Below are 12,827 nucleotides of genomic sequence, written 5' to 3'. Positions count from 1 at the left end.
CGGGCTCCCATTACCACCGAACCTTCCCCTGTAGATCTGCCTGGTTCCTATTTGTCATTTCCAAGTCCTGTTCCGACGACCATCACTGTGCTGAGCAAACTCGTTCGAGTGCATGCTTTTGCTCTTTGGGGATGTGTTGGTTCCGGCTGAGCATGGGAGTCACATGAGGGTGTTGGTAATCCGCCACAATGCTGATTCAAACATGGCGGGAGATTTGCTCACCGGTGTTAAATCTTCTCCCCCACGATTCCGCGGCCGGATCTTGTGCTCCATTACGTTATGGGTGGTGGGAAATGGGTGTTTGATGATCTCAGCCATCCACCTGACATCAGGCACACCCACCCAGATCCCTTCTTCTCTCTCTCCCTCCCTTCATCATTCCCAAAACGAGGCTGCACACCGCCATCCATTGTCTATGCACCTCCCACCGCTTGCCATTTTGGGGTGGATGGGTGGGTGGTTGTGTGGTTGCACAACCAACACTGGAAGAACTTGGTCAGTTTTGCTTTTTTTTTTTTCTTAGTATCCCCTGCCCCTTCCTTGCCTTGGCTGGTGCGAGCACCCTTGAGCCCGATGGTGCTACACAAAATGATTACGGACGATCGGACTGCTGCTCGCGCGAACAAACCACCCCCTCCCACCCCCCTTGGCCAGGAAATCGGAAGCGAGGTCGACTTTGAGCGGACATGCACAGCATTCCCAAATAGGCAAGCGTACGTCCGGGGTGTGTGTGAGTGGGACTGCCTGCCTGCCCCCCATGCCACGCCATGGATGGATGCTGTACCGTGAATGGGGTGAATTTCCAGCCCTGGCAGCAGCTGGGTTGGTTGGGTGGTTGGTTGGGTGGTTGGTTGGTCGGTTGGTTGGTTGGTTGGTTGGTTGACGCTGCGGGTCCTCCCCCCTGCTAATATCCTTGGCCGTCTCGATCCGCGATGTTCCCATCCCTCTAGCGGAGATCGGTTAATAATAGGTTTGTTTTACGGACGTGAGGGGAAAGATCCCAGCACCATGCGAAGTTCCTGGAGGGTTTGGCTAGCCCACGCTCTGTTCGCCACCTTCTCTCCACCCCGCGTGCGTACCTCCCTTGCGTGTCAGCTACTTGCCTCTACTCAGCCACCTACTCTCAGCTACCCGGATCAAACATGTCATGCAGAAAGCCTCGACTCGCCTAGGCCGGCCGAGCTTGGACCGTATGATTTGCGCGGTGGCGAGTGTTGGTGTGGGTGTGGACGTGGGGAGAAGCAAGGAACAAAAGAAAGACGAAGAAAAAAAGGCTAAAAACATGAGACGGAGAAGAGAAAAAGAAATTACGAAAGCAAAGAAAAGATGACAGGGCCGTCAGGCACCAACAGCAGTCATACGGAAGTCCTGAAAGGGCCGTGTCACACCACCCACGAGTTGGGGGCTTGCTCGCTAGGCAGTCTGATCTGTGTTAGTTTCGTGCGTAAAAACTGCCAGTAGGTATGGATGGGAGCCCAGGAGGTATCCAGCTGGGGGGGCGTCCACCGTCATCTCAGGGAGGTGGCGGAGGGAGCTGCGTGACGAGGCTTGCGTGATGGAGGGGCGTTTATTTCCTTTTGGCCGGGTCGAATGCTCCGTGAAGTGCCCAGAAAGAGAAGAAATTCATGCCTTGCTCTGCCTTGTTTCCCAAAGAAACGGAGGCGTTAGTCACACAGGAGATATCCATGTCAGAAGAGAACAAGTACCACGCATCGCAGCATACACCCAACATAACGACACGCAGTCATGATGCCATTTTGAGCCCAAGGTTATTCTTCCTCTTTTCCACAGTGACCGGTCAGAACAGGGGCTCTAGCTCGGCATGAACCAACCCCAATCGATCGGGACGGTCCTGCTGGACGATTGCGCTGGCCGTACGTACACAGTTACATCGCCTTGTTGCCTGCGCCTGGGCAGCAGTTCGTCTGCACCTGCGCCAGGGTGGGCCCACCAAGGAGGAGCAGATAGGAAAGCGGGGGGGTGATGGGTCTCCTCTCCCTCGTGGACGTCGACCAGCCCAACACACTCCGATCGAGAGCTGCTAGTGCGCATGCCCAGCAGCCCTAAGCATCCTGGGCGCGCTTGGCAGTCGTCAAGGGCGAGCGGCGGGTGCGACGGATAATGGTTGCGAGACGGGGGCGGAAGACAACATCCGACTACTAGCATCTATGTATCTCGGATCAGAGGAACCCTCGAGCTAATTATTCCAGCCCGTCAATGGTGTGCTGTCCAATGGCAGGGGGAAAAAGGGGCTGGCTGGACGGCCCTCAATGACACTTCCAACCGCTCGTCTCCACAACAAGGACCACGCATATCCCTTTGAATCAAGCCCGGCAGTCGGAAACCGGGGGCGGACAGCCGAGGCCGGTCGGTCATCATGGCCGCTTGGCGTCATCCTGTGCCCCTTGAGTGCGTGCTCCCGTTTAGTTCTCACCGGCTTCCAACCCCCATAATGTTCAAGTTTGATCACCATCAACGACCAAAAATTTTGTAATCCCCGACCACTATGAGCAGAGCCGCATCTGAATCAATCTCGTGGCCGGTCTAATAGAGACAAGGAAACATCCACCGCCTTCCCTGAATAGAGGCGGTGAGCGCTGCTACTACGAAAACCCCTACAATACCGCATCTGAGACAGCTATGAGGTAAGAGGTAGGAGGCTAGCTAGTGGCGTATTTTGCCTAGACACGCCGGTCCAAGAAAACGCCAGCTCCCTCTCCACACTCTCTCTGTCCTCTTTGTGCTCTTTGCTCTTGCTTTTTCGTCCTCTTGTATCTCCCCGCTACAAAAGTACGCTGTCCTATCCACGTTTTATCTAGCCCAGGTGGGTAAAGAGCCTTCCTCCAGCGCCCAAATACCTCTCATGCAGCCATTGCTAGCCGACTCTCTCTTGGCAGTTATAGCTATTTCTGTTCCGCTCCACATCGGCAAGTGCTGAGGCGGAATGCACTAGCATCCTCTTGGCTAGTTTGCGGGGATAATGGGTGGCTTTCCAATGGTCGTCTGAGGCTGCCCAAGTTGCGTCCGTAGCGTTCCCCCCCTGGGCGGGCTCAGCATCATCGGTGATCAAGGAAAAGCAAGCCGGGCACGCAGGGCCGCCAGGATGTGGAGATCGCGAACGTCCAGTAGGATAACTTCCTTGATTACGTATGAGCTAGTGGCAAGGCGCCGGCTAGCCCAGCGAGGCCGCTAACCATTGATACCCCCGGCTCTTTGCTTCTTCTCTTGGGCTCTGGCTCGCATGATCGCCTCTGTACCTTGCCAATCTTGGCATCACCTGCGCTATCAGTGTGCCATCCGACTTTTGGGCTGCGGCGTGCGTGGTGGTGGTTGATATCTTTTTTTTTTCAGTGGCTGCCGAGAAGTAGGAGAGGTTGGCTATATCACAGTGGGAAGAGGATGGCTTGCGTCTATAAAGAGTCTCTTGTCCTTCCTCTGGAACTCCTCCCTTTTTCTGACTGCAACACAAGGCTCGTCTCACCTGACAAGCTCATCACATCATATCCCTTACTCCCCGATTTTCAACCTTGTGTGTTCCCATCCCAAGCCGCTACCAAGCACGGGATTGCCACGTTCTCGCTCCCTTCCCCGTATCTTTTCCCCACTGAAACCTATCGGCAAGGCGACCTGCTTCCGACAATCGCACCAACAGACAATGGACCCACGGCAGCCAAGCATGCCATCCTCCGCCGGCCAAGACCAGGGCCAGGGCCAGCGGCAGCAGCGGCAGCGCCCGCAGCCGCAGTACAGGCGCTACCGGTATACGGTCAACGGGCAGACCAGGATCACGCCGCTGATGCCCTTTTACGGGCGGTGCCGGGCCCGGCATATCTTCCACTACGATCTGCCCACCCGCCCGGCCCCGGGCAGCGCCCAGCCCCCGCCGCCGCCCTACGACGCCGCGGGTGCTCAGTCGCAGCAGCAGCAGCAACAGCAGCAGCAGCAGCAGCAGCAGCAGCAACAGTCTGCTGTCGACGACGCGGACGAGTACCTCTATCCTGCAGACCGGACGTATCTCTTCATCGTCCATACCGAGCTGTGGTGCTACTGCCCGGATCCCCGGGCGCACTCCTTCTTCATCGGGAACGACCCGGTGGAGGTCACCGACGAGGAGGAGATGGGGCTGTTCTACCAGGCCTCCGGGGCCGCCGCGGCCCAGGGCATGTACGTGGCGGACGACGGTAACCTCATCGTGCAGCCGTGCCCCCGCCCGCCGTCCATGCCTGACGATCGCGGCGTATGGCGCTGCGACCGCTGGGCCGGCGGCAACTGCACGCACGATGGCTGGACCCTGTACGCGGGAGCGTCTTGCTTTGGCTGCATGGTGAGTGACAGCATGGTGTTTTTGACTTCTGCCGTACTTGTTATCTGTACGGCCAATTCTCACTAACTCAATGCCGGACAAATGACAGACTGACGCGGGGTTTTACAACTCGGATCTGGGGCATGGGGAAAAGTTCTTCGGCAACGGAGCGGATCAGCCAGGACTGTAAACCCGGTTGACGGGAAATGGTGGAGGAAAACACCTGAACATGGGAACACGAGGCGTTGGTTGATTTGGTGACTTTTTCAGTGACTTGTGGTTTTGTAGCCATGCCAAGTTTCGCTTTGGTGGTATTGTAAACGTACACGTCTGGTTTGCGAAACTTGTCGCCGTTAATAGCACTTAACTCTAAAAGCACGGACGATGAAATCGGAACAACGAGATTTTTTCGCCCAATTATTTTACGCACTGTGCCTCTCACAAATCTGCACACCACATTAATGAAAAGCACAGTGGTTGTATCACAGAAGACACTGTCCTCAATCAAGCAGCTCCAATATTTGTCGCACAGCCAGCCATTGAAGTTTGCGCGTCGACAACTTCACCAAGTAAACGCCAACATCGGCGAAAGTAGCTCACACGGAGCAAGCCTGTCGAAATGGCGCACATAAGGCATAGGGCCCTGCCTTTGCTCAACCATGCCGCCGCCCCTCGTATATGTAAGGGCATATTCTTGATGAATGCTGCCGGCCACCCCCTGGGTGGCAGCAAACCACGTGCCCGATTCGCCATTGGGAGTTCTCCACTGACGAAAAAAAAACCCAAAAAAAAACCACCCAGCATTGACGGCTTGCATGCGCAACGCCGGCGGCGCCCGCACATTCGCCAGCACCGCCGCGGCGGCCGGCGGGGGCAAGCGGTCGCCCAAAGACAGCCTCTCGCACCTGCGCAGGCGGCGGCTCCGGGACGGCGCGCCGGGCGAGGCCGCCATCCCGAGCCGCATCCTCGTCCAGGACGACGTCGGGGTCGTCCGGGGCCGCCTGTCCCAGGGCGGCGAGGTGCAGGGGCGGCTGGGGCTGCGGCTGCGGCGGCCCCTCCACGCCGGGGATACCGAGAGGGGATGGGAGAACAGAGCAGCAGCAGCAGCAGCAGCAGCATCAGCATCAACAGCAGCAGCAGCACCGGCGGGGGTCACGCCCGAGGCGGCGACCGCGATCGGGGAGGCCGTGATGGCGGTCAAGGAGGCGGCCATGGCCATCTCGCGCGCGTCGGGCGCCATGCTGCACCTGACCAGGGCGCTGGAGCGGGCGGGGCGGCGCGAGGAGCACGATGCGGGCAGGGAGCGGAACCTGCAGTCGATGCGGGAGACGGCCGGCATGGCCAAGTTGCTGGAGAGGACGGCGGGGCGGCCGGTGCCCCAAGTCGCCGTCGACCTGGCCGTGGAGAGCGAGGCCGCCGCCGAGTCGGAAGAGATGGAAGCCATGCCGGAGGAGACGGAAGACACGTGGGAAGAGACCGAAACCATGCCGAACGAGAGCCAAGCCGCCACCCAGGAAATGACCCCAAAGGCCATAAGGAGGGCGGCGGCGGCGGCCAAGCGGGCGGCCAAGAAGGCGCGCAAGGAGGCGCGCAGGGCCGAGGCCATGGAGGCGCAGATGAGCAAGGTGCGCGAGCAGAAGGCGCAAGAAGCCGGGACCTCCCAGGCCGAAGACGGCGACGGCGACGGCGAGGGCCCAGGCGAGGAGGCGGCGCCGCGGCCGTTGACCAAGAGGGACAGGGCCAGGCTCCGGAACGAGGATGCGGCGGCGAGGAGGGAGGCGGGCAGGGTGGCGGCAAAGCTGAACAAGGAGAAGCGACAGGCCTGGGCCGGGCTGCGGGCCGCCAGCAAGATCTCTCGCAAGGCCGCCAAGGAGCAAAAATTGGCCGACGCCGCGCAGGCAGAGCTCGGATTGAGCGATTATTCAGAAGGCAGTGACAGTGATAACAAGCCCTAGGTAGCCAGCAGCCCTCGAAAATTTACCTCCACTCGTTATCTTGCAGAATGCACCCTTGTCTACTTGCCGATTCACAAAGCGGTTTGCGGCATCACGGAAATGGGGCCAAGTCAAAGTTGGCTTCAAATGCTCCATGATGTTTTGATTATCTACGTGACCACTGGCGCAAGCCTCGACTGCGTAGTTGGGGGTGAACCATCCGCCTCTCCACCAAGCGACACCTACCCCCAGAAACCGAGCAGTTAGCATAATCAAGACCATGTGCAAAGTCGACGGAGTAGGGGGGTTGCCACTTATCCCCACGAAACAGGGGGGTTGCCCTCCCGTCATTGCTGAAGGGAGGGCAACCTGGGCCGCCATGCCACTAGCGCGCCCATGTCTTCCTGCCAGCTGCCCAAGCCGCTCGAGCGTTTCCCCTGGCCCTGGACGAACGGCCGCCATGTCCCGTCAGCGGGTTCCGGACAAGCGCGAAGCTTTGACTCCAACTCTAGATGGGTCCCGGAACCACGAGAGAGCGCATCCGGTCAACGGACAGTTCATCCAAGGTGTGGGGGCGTCTCGATGGTGGCTGATTTCTGGCTGGGTTTTCGTATTGCTGCAAAGCGCCTTGGTCAACACTGGCAGAGCCTTACGCCTGCACCCGCCGTAGATCTCCGGGTGCTGCCAAACCGCCCACAATATGCGCTCCAAGCACCAGCGGTAGCGCGGCCGTGGCCGAAGAGCTCCGCCCGCAGCGCCGAAGTCGTGGAAGACAGGAACCCGAACCACAGTTATGCTCTCTCCGTGTTGCTTTTGAAAAAAAGGCGCTGCCAACAGGGACTAGTTTTTCGTTTGGGTCCACGAACAAGCGAGACGCAGGGCGCCTCGCGAGACCGGACGGGGGTGAAATACATCCACAAAAAGTCCCCGGAAAAATCCGCTTGCTTCTGGTCTCAATTCGTCGGCGGCCGTTTCCAGCCGCGCGTCGAAAAAAAGGAACACGGCAGAGGCGGACAAACAGAACACTCGTTGCCCTTCCGAAGGGAAGGGAAGGAGGCTGTGGTTGTGGCGTTCTGTCCGCCGTGGGACCGGAGCCCACAGCGGGTGATTAATGCGTCTGGCCGGGACCCCATGCTGGGCATGGCGCATCGAGAAGACGATACGTCTCGGGAGCCGGGGAGCGGAGCTTGGAAAGGGTTGGATGCCACGAGGAAGGCCGTAAGAGGGTGACATGACTGGGCGAAGAGGGTGCAGAGGGCGTGACAACGAGGCAGGAATAATCAGCTTCACCGGCTTCCGTATATGGCCCATAGATCCCCGCTCACAAGAGCGACAGAAGTCGGCTCGAGCGATTCCGGCGAGGTGAATCGAGGACAGAAGTGAAGGCGGCGAAGCTGATCGTGGTGAGCCATCATTGCGCCCTCCCTCTGTCGCCGCAGGACGACGGGCTTCCTCGGAGGGAAGCTCGGCGTCATGTCCGTGGGGGTTGGCCCCTCGTGACATCTCCCCAACCAAATGCTCAAAGTGTCTCCCAGCATCCTCCGAGATCCAGAATGACCGGAGTGACTGGTTCCAGGTGACAAGGCTGAAGAGCGCCCTCAGGCCAGAGGGTCTTACCGAACAGACTCTAGCCTTGCCGATTGCCCACCTTGTCCCCCCGCGGGCGGAACGGGAGGGGGTGCCTGGATGCCGCCCCCGAGGCCGGTCCGCACCTCGCTCGCCACGCTCAGCCCCCGCACTTTCCTACCCGCCGCCCGTGAGGGCAGCAGGCCAGAGAGCACATAAGAGCAGTCGCATGAAACGAGACTCGGGCATAAAAGGGGGGGCGAGCGGACCCGCGAGACGCAAACCTTTTTGGAGATGATTTCCACGATCAAACTTAGGGTTAAGTTCCGAATCCTGTTCCCCCCGCTCGGGCCGGTCGCGCGAAGGCGAGTGCCACGGCAAAGCAAAAAGAAACCACACGCGGCGATCATTGCACGGTACCCGATACGGGAGCGAAGATGCGACGGTTTGCCGTGGCAGGTTTGCCGAGCCCGGGCGGGGAGGGCACGAAGCACATGTCCGCCGAGACGGCCACAACGCGGAGACGGATGACTGTAGGGGAGGCGTGGCGCAAATGAGGGGGGCACAGCTACAACAGAGTGCTGAGACTCGGTCGAGCGGGCGAGAGAGCAATATCTGTGGCCGGGTCCGGGTCTTCACACGGTCTTCGTTGGCACTGCGGATTCGCGGTGGCTGTCTGGGAGCAGCCCTGCTCGACGGCTTGACTTTGCTTTCTGGGTGAGGCGTGGGTTAGGAAGGGACTAGAGAAAGACGTGGGTGCTGGGCATTGTGAGACCTGATTCCCAGGCCGGGCGTTGCTCAGCAATGGGTGGGATGGAGGAAGGTTTAGGCCTTCGCGGGGGGGACGCGGGACTTTTATGGCACGGAGATGGGACGACGCGCCTGGCTGGGATTAGCTAAGACGTGTGTTCTCGCGGTGTCACGCGCACGGCCCCACATTGATATTAGACCCACCTACCGCTACTCGACAGCACATACAGGGGCTTCCAGCAGCTTCTACAGCACCTAAATGATTTCTCAGGCCTCAATCGTGGTGTCTAATGGTAAATGTGCTTGACTTTGACCTAGGCCGAGTTGAATTTCAGCTCACCTCTGAACATGCACAACTTCATGTCCAAGCTTCAACTACAGCTGAACAAAAATGGCCTCGACGGGCCCTCAGCAATCGTCCTACGACGAGCTACTGGAGAGGCTCGTTGACTTGGGCACAAAAGCCTTTGACCCGAGCCTCCCTAGGGATTCGAGAGAGCCAGCTCGCCAAGAGTTTGACGACTATGTCCAGAAGTAGGTGAAAGACGGCAGCCTCGACGGCAGCTGTCGCTCCAAGAGATTTAATAAAGTCCATCTTCTGACTCTGTTCTGAACTCGAACCCACCAAACCCAAAAGAGCCGGAACCGTGCCCATAATCCCGGCCCTCAACACCCTGATCCAGCCCAACAAGGTCCCGCCATGGCTGCGCACCGAGTTCGTGCGCCTGCTGGCCACGGTGCCGCTCCGCCGCTACGGCGTGCGCGCGACGCTGGAGTTCGTCTTTGCCGTCCATCCCACCACCGTCCCGGGCGGCGCCGCGCAGGCAGCCTCGGCGCCGGGGGGGCCGCGGCCGTCCAAGCCCGGCGAGCAGCAGAAGCGTCGCAACGCCACCATCACTCAGGAGGCCATGGCCATGGCCTCGCGCCTCCTGTCCACGCCGCCCGCCTCCGTGTCGGCCGACGAGTGGTTCGCCGGCATCTCCCCACAGCTGATGGAGATCCTCGACGGCGACCACGGCCTGGAGCTGACTAAGGTGGCGGCCTATGTCGTTGGGTTTGGCATCTTGGGCCGTAGGCAGTTTGGCGCCCCTGGTAATACTTTCCCCGACACCTGCTATGCGCCGAGACTGCTCTGGGAAGCTCCGGCTGATGATAATAATCCAACAATTTAGGCACTGCTGGCTGGCGCAGTTTCGTCGAACCGATGCTCAAGGCTATCAAGCCTGGCCCGCAAGAGGTAGATTCTCTGGACCCGGCAGGCTCGGACGAGGTTGTCGACCTCAGCAAGCCCTCAGTCCTCGTTTCGCCGGCTGATTTAGCCACCGGTCTCCGTCGGCTTCACCACTTGGTCGTGTCGCACCCCAACCCCGGCCTGGCACGGCGCCTGATAAGCCCCGTTCTCCTTCCCCTGTGGTCTCTTACTTGGAGGGGAAACCCTCAGACAAAAGAGTCTGAAGAGGACGACTACTTCCGCCCGGCACAAAACCTGCTGACCATTTACCTGAAAGTCGCTGGCTCCCTGGGTCCAGTCTATACTATCATCCACAACCTTCTTTACAACGGGGAGCGGAATAGCGAGAGACTGATATGGGCGTTCGAAGAGCTGCCTGAAAGGAAGATGCAGATTGTTGTGCCTCCGCGGCAGCAAGCGTTCCTTCTAGCTGCCGAGGAGATCAACCTGCCCCAAGCTGAACAGCGAGGCCAGAGGCTCTTGACATTGCTCGGCTCCGTCTTCACAGATGAAGAAATATCTACGATATTTTTGGATCTGTTCGGCCGATGGGTCAAGCCCGGAGGACAAAAGGAGACTTCCTTCTTGCAAACCAAAGGCGAGGCCGATACGGGCCAGGACCCTAAACATCTGTTGCTGGAGAATCAGGTGCTCCAAGCCATGATGCTAAAATTTCCCGAGAGGCTGGCCAGCCAACCAGGCCACATTCTTAAACTCGTCGACGAGATCCTCACTCAGCCGGATGGCGAGCAGCAGGACGATGAAGTCATATCCGTGGCGCTGAGTTTGCTCAATATGATTGCGACAACACCCAACTTCCGCAGGAGCATTGTGAACAAGGATCTGATGGAATCGATCGAGCAGGCACTGGGCAAGCTCAGTAGGCATGGGAGCGGCGATGTCTCAACAACGGCCGCGAACCTCGCGCTCTTTCTCAAATACCGAGACGGATTCGAGCCCGAGGATTCCGGGCCCAGCCAGACAGACCGACAGGTTCAGGACCGCAAGACGTACGCGCTGGCGGTGTCATACATCACCGACTCCGACTCCCCGCCGCCCGTGCGATCCGAGGGCCTGAACCTCATCCAGAGCCTCGTGCTGGCCAACAGCCCCGTCCTGGACATATCGGCGGTGCTGGTGCTCCTGTCCAAGCTGCTGGCCGAGGACGAGGACTACATCAACCTGCGCGTCGTCAGGATGTACACGCAGCTGGCCGACCGGCACCCCAAGTCGGTCACGCGCGAGCTCGTCGACCGCTACGTGGACGCGGCCGAGCTCGCGGCCGTCGACACGCGCCTCCGCTTTGGCGAGGCCCTCGCGCAGGCCGTCGAGCGCCTCGGCCAGACCTTTGCCGGCGACGCCGCGCGCCACGTCTGCGAGGCGCTCCTGTTGCTGGCCGGCCGCCGCGGCCACCGGCCCAAGACGGAGGCGAAGCAGGCCCGGGACGAGAGGCTGAGGAAGCTCAAGGCCGAGAGGGGGGAGCTTGACGACGAGAACGATGCCGACGACGATGACGCCGCCGCCGCCGGCGGGCTGTCGGAGCGGCAGCGGGAGGACAACGAGGTGCTGGCGCGCATCGTCGAGGGCTGGGGCAGCAAGCGCGGGGCCGAGGACGTGCGCGTGCGGGCGTCGGCGCTGTCGATACTCGCCGACGCCATCGAGACCAACGTCGGCGGCGTCGGCCCGGAGCTCGCGGCGTCGGCCGTCGACCTGTGCCTGCAGGTGCTGGCGCTCGAGCCCGAGCCCGAGAAGGGCATCCTGCGCCGGTCGGCCGCGCTGCTCGTCCTGGCCTTTGCGCGCGCCCTGGACGCGGCCAGGCGCGAGGGGCGGCGGCTCGGGTTCGGCCTCACCGAGGAGAGCAGGGGTGACATGGTGCGCGTGCTCGGCTACGTCGCCGACACGGACGGCGACGGGCTGGTGAGGCAGCACGCGCGGGACGTGGTCGAGAGTTTGGAGAACTTCCGGCTGGGCATGGCGATGCCCGAGCTGGGCGAGGGCGGCGGCGGCGGCGGCGGCGTCCCGCCCATCGCGCGCCTGGCGGGTATTGATTTGGACTTGCGGAACGTCGGGGCTGGGAACACGGCGGCGAGGCCGGTTATCGAGGAGGTTGAGTAGGGGTGTGGATAGGGCGACCTCCAGAGGCATCTGGTTGCAATGTGCAACAGCTCGCCAGACAGAAAATTAAATATGAACCTGGCCATGTCAACATCTGGTATCCGTGGCACCTGGAATCTCTTCCGCCTCATCAGTCCCTTCTGACAGTCAACATTCGTCTTTGACCGATCTCCTAACATATGCCACACGGCAAGTAGACGCGGTGCCCAGAAAGCCACATGGAGATTGTTAACTATCGAATGACACAGGAGCATACGCCGCCATCTTGTGTCTCGGTGTAGATATATTTACTTATTTATACTCTGTTCTGTCTATGGAAGAGACCTCAGTGCTACTGCTAGGTGTTGCGTGGGAAAAACCCTTGGGTTGTGCCTAGGGAGGAAAACCCTGCGCCTGCGACCCGGCACCGGGTCGCAGGTGTAGATATATGATATGGCTTAGTACAAAACATGCACCATGGAAACAGCCTGTCACGGTGTCCGAAATCTCCATCATCTCCACCACAAATCTCAGCACGACCAGTCCGGGCAGGGGCCTTTGCTGGAGTCTGTGCTGTGTCGGCCGCGTCAATGGAAATGCCTTCTCCCAGAGCCACCCCTTGACCTCCTCCAGTTCCACGTATGCTGTCCACCGCGGCTGCCGCCGCACGACTCTCGGGTCTGTTGTCTTGTTTGAGTGGTCGTAGTGGCCATCTTGGTCGGAGCCGCGAGAAATGAAGCCGAATAGCACATATGAGATGGCCCCTACGCCGAAAAGGCAGAAAGTAATGGGGAGGAACATTGTGGCGTGTATAGATGATGCTTGGCTGTGCGGTGTGCTGGAATGATATCTCCGGGAAAGCCTAACTAACTGTGTTCGTACTGTTGTGGGAGTTGAACTGGCTCGGCTCAAGAGACCCAGCGGCTGGCTGTTATGGTTACGGCTCCAT

General features: G+C 59.9%; 6 protein-coding genes across 6 annotated transcripts; 3 read left to right on the top strand and 3 right to left on the bottom strand.

Annotated features, from left to right (window-relative positions):
* Nucleotides 1-1,623: 1,623 nt before the first annotated feature.
* GGTG_04426 (hypothetical protein) lies at nt 1,624-2,052 on the bottom strand (the record flags this gene model as incomplete). The annotated part of the gene is made up of 2 exons (XM_009222222.1): nt 1,624-1,639; nt 1,883-2,052. The coding sequence occupies 2 exons, from the start codon at nt 2,050-2,052 to the stop codon at nt 1,624-1,626; spliced, it is 186 nt and encodes a 61-aa protein (XP_009220486.1).
* Nucleotides 2,053-3,655: 1,603 nt separating this feature from the next.
* Nucleotides 3,656-4,493, top strand: GGTG_04425 (hypothetical protein; the record flags this gene model as incomplete). The annotated part of the gene is made up of 2 exons (XM_009222221.1): nt 3,656-4,324; nt 4,413-4,493. The coding sequence occupies 2 exons, from the start codon at nt 3,656-3,658 to the stop codon at nt 4,491-4,493; spliced, it is 750 nt and encodes a 249-aa protein (XP_009220485.1).
* A 368-nt stretch (nt 4,494-4,861) lies between these two features.
* Nucleotides 4,862-6,311, top strand: GGTG_04424 (hypothetical protein). Its single transcript, XM_009222220.1, has 2 exons — nt 4,862-4,983; nt 5,105-6,311. The coding sequence occupies exons 1-2, from the start codon at nt 4,923-4,925 to the stop codon at nt 6,256-6,258; spliced, it is 1,215 nt and encodes a 404-aa protein (XP_009220484.1). The 5' UTR covers nt 4,862-4,922; the 3' UTR covers nt 6,259-6,311.
* Nucleotides 6,312-7,077: 766 nt separating this feature from the next.
* GGTG_04423 (hypothetical protein) lies at nt 7,078-7,740 on the bottom strand (the record flags this gene model as incomplete). Its single annotated transcript, XM_009222219.1, has 1 exon — nt 7,078-7,740. One exon carries the CDS (start codon nt 7,738-7,740, stop codon nt 7,078-7,080), a length of 663 nt encoding a protein of 220 aa, XP_009220483.1.
* A 1,042-nt stretch (nt 7,741-8,782) lies between these two features.
* GGTG_04422 (hypothetical protein) lies at nt 8,783-12,430 on the top strand. Its single transcript, XM_009222218.1, has 2 exons — nt 8,783-9,087; nt 9,191-12,430. The coding sequence occupies exon 2, from the start codon at nt 9,758-9,760 to the stop codon at nt 11,897-11,899; it is 2,142 nt and encodes a 713-aa protein (XP_009220482.1). The 5' UTR covers nt 8,783-9,087; nt 9,191-9,757; the 3' UTR covers nt 11,900-12,430.
* GGTG_04421 (hypothetical protein) lies at nt 12,272-12,679 on the bottom strand (the record flags this gene model as incomplete). Its single annotated transcript, XM_009222217.1, has 1 exon — nt 12,272-12,679. The coding sequence occupies one exon, from the start codon at nt 12,677-12,679 to the stop codon at nt 12,272-12,274; it is 408 nt and encodes a 135-aa protein (XP_009220481.1).
* Between the last annotated feature and the right edge of the window lie 148 nt (nt 12,680-12,827).

Source organism: Gaeumannomyces tritici (genome assembly GCF_000145635.1).
Source record: "Gaeumannomyces tritici R3-111a-1 unplaced genomic scaffold supercont2.2, whole genome shotgun sequence".
In the NCBI taxonomy this organism is placed as follows: Eukaryota; Fungi; Ascomycota; class Sordariomycetes; order Magnaporthales; family Magnaporthaceae; genus Gaeumannomyces; species Gaeumannomyces tritici.
The sequence above is the reverse complement of the archived record's forward strand: the minus strand, read 5'-3'. Positions and strand labels throughout refer to the sequence as shown.

Coding starts and splice junctions, on each gene's coding strand:
- GGTG_04424 (XM_009222220.1), top strand. CDS start 4,923: ATGGCGCACATAAGGCATAGGGCCCTGCCTTTGCTCAACCATGCCGCC. Junction 4,984..5,104: donor TGCCGCCGCCCCTCGTATAT/GTAAGGGCATAT, acceptor AAAACCACCCAG/CATTGACGGCTTGCATGCGC.
- GGTG_04422 (XM_009222218.1), top strand. CDS start 9,758: ATGCTCAAGGCTATCAAGCCTGGCCCGCAAGAGGTAGATTCTCTGGAC.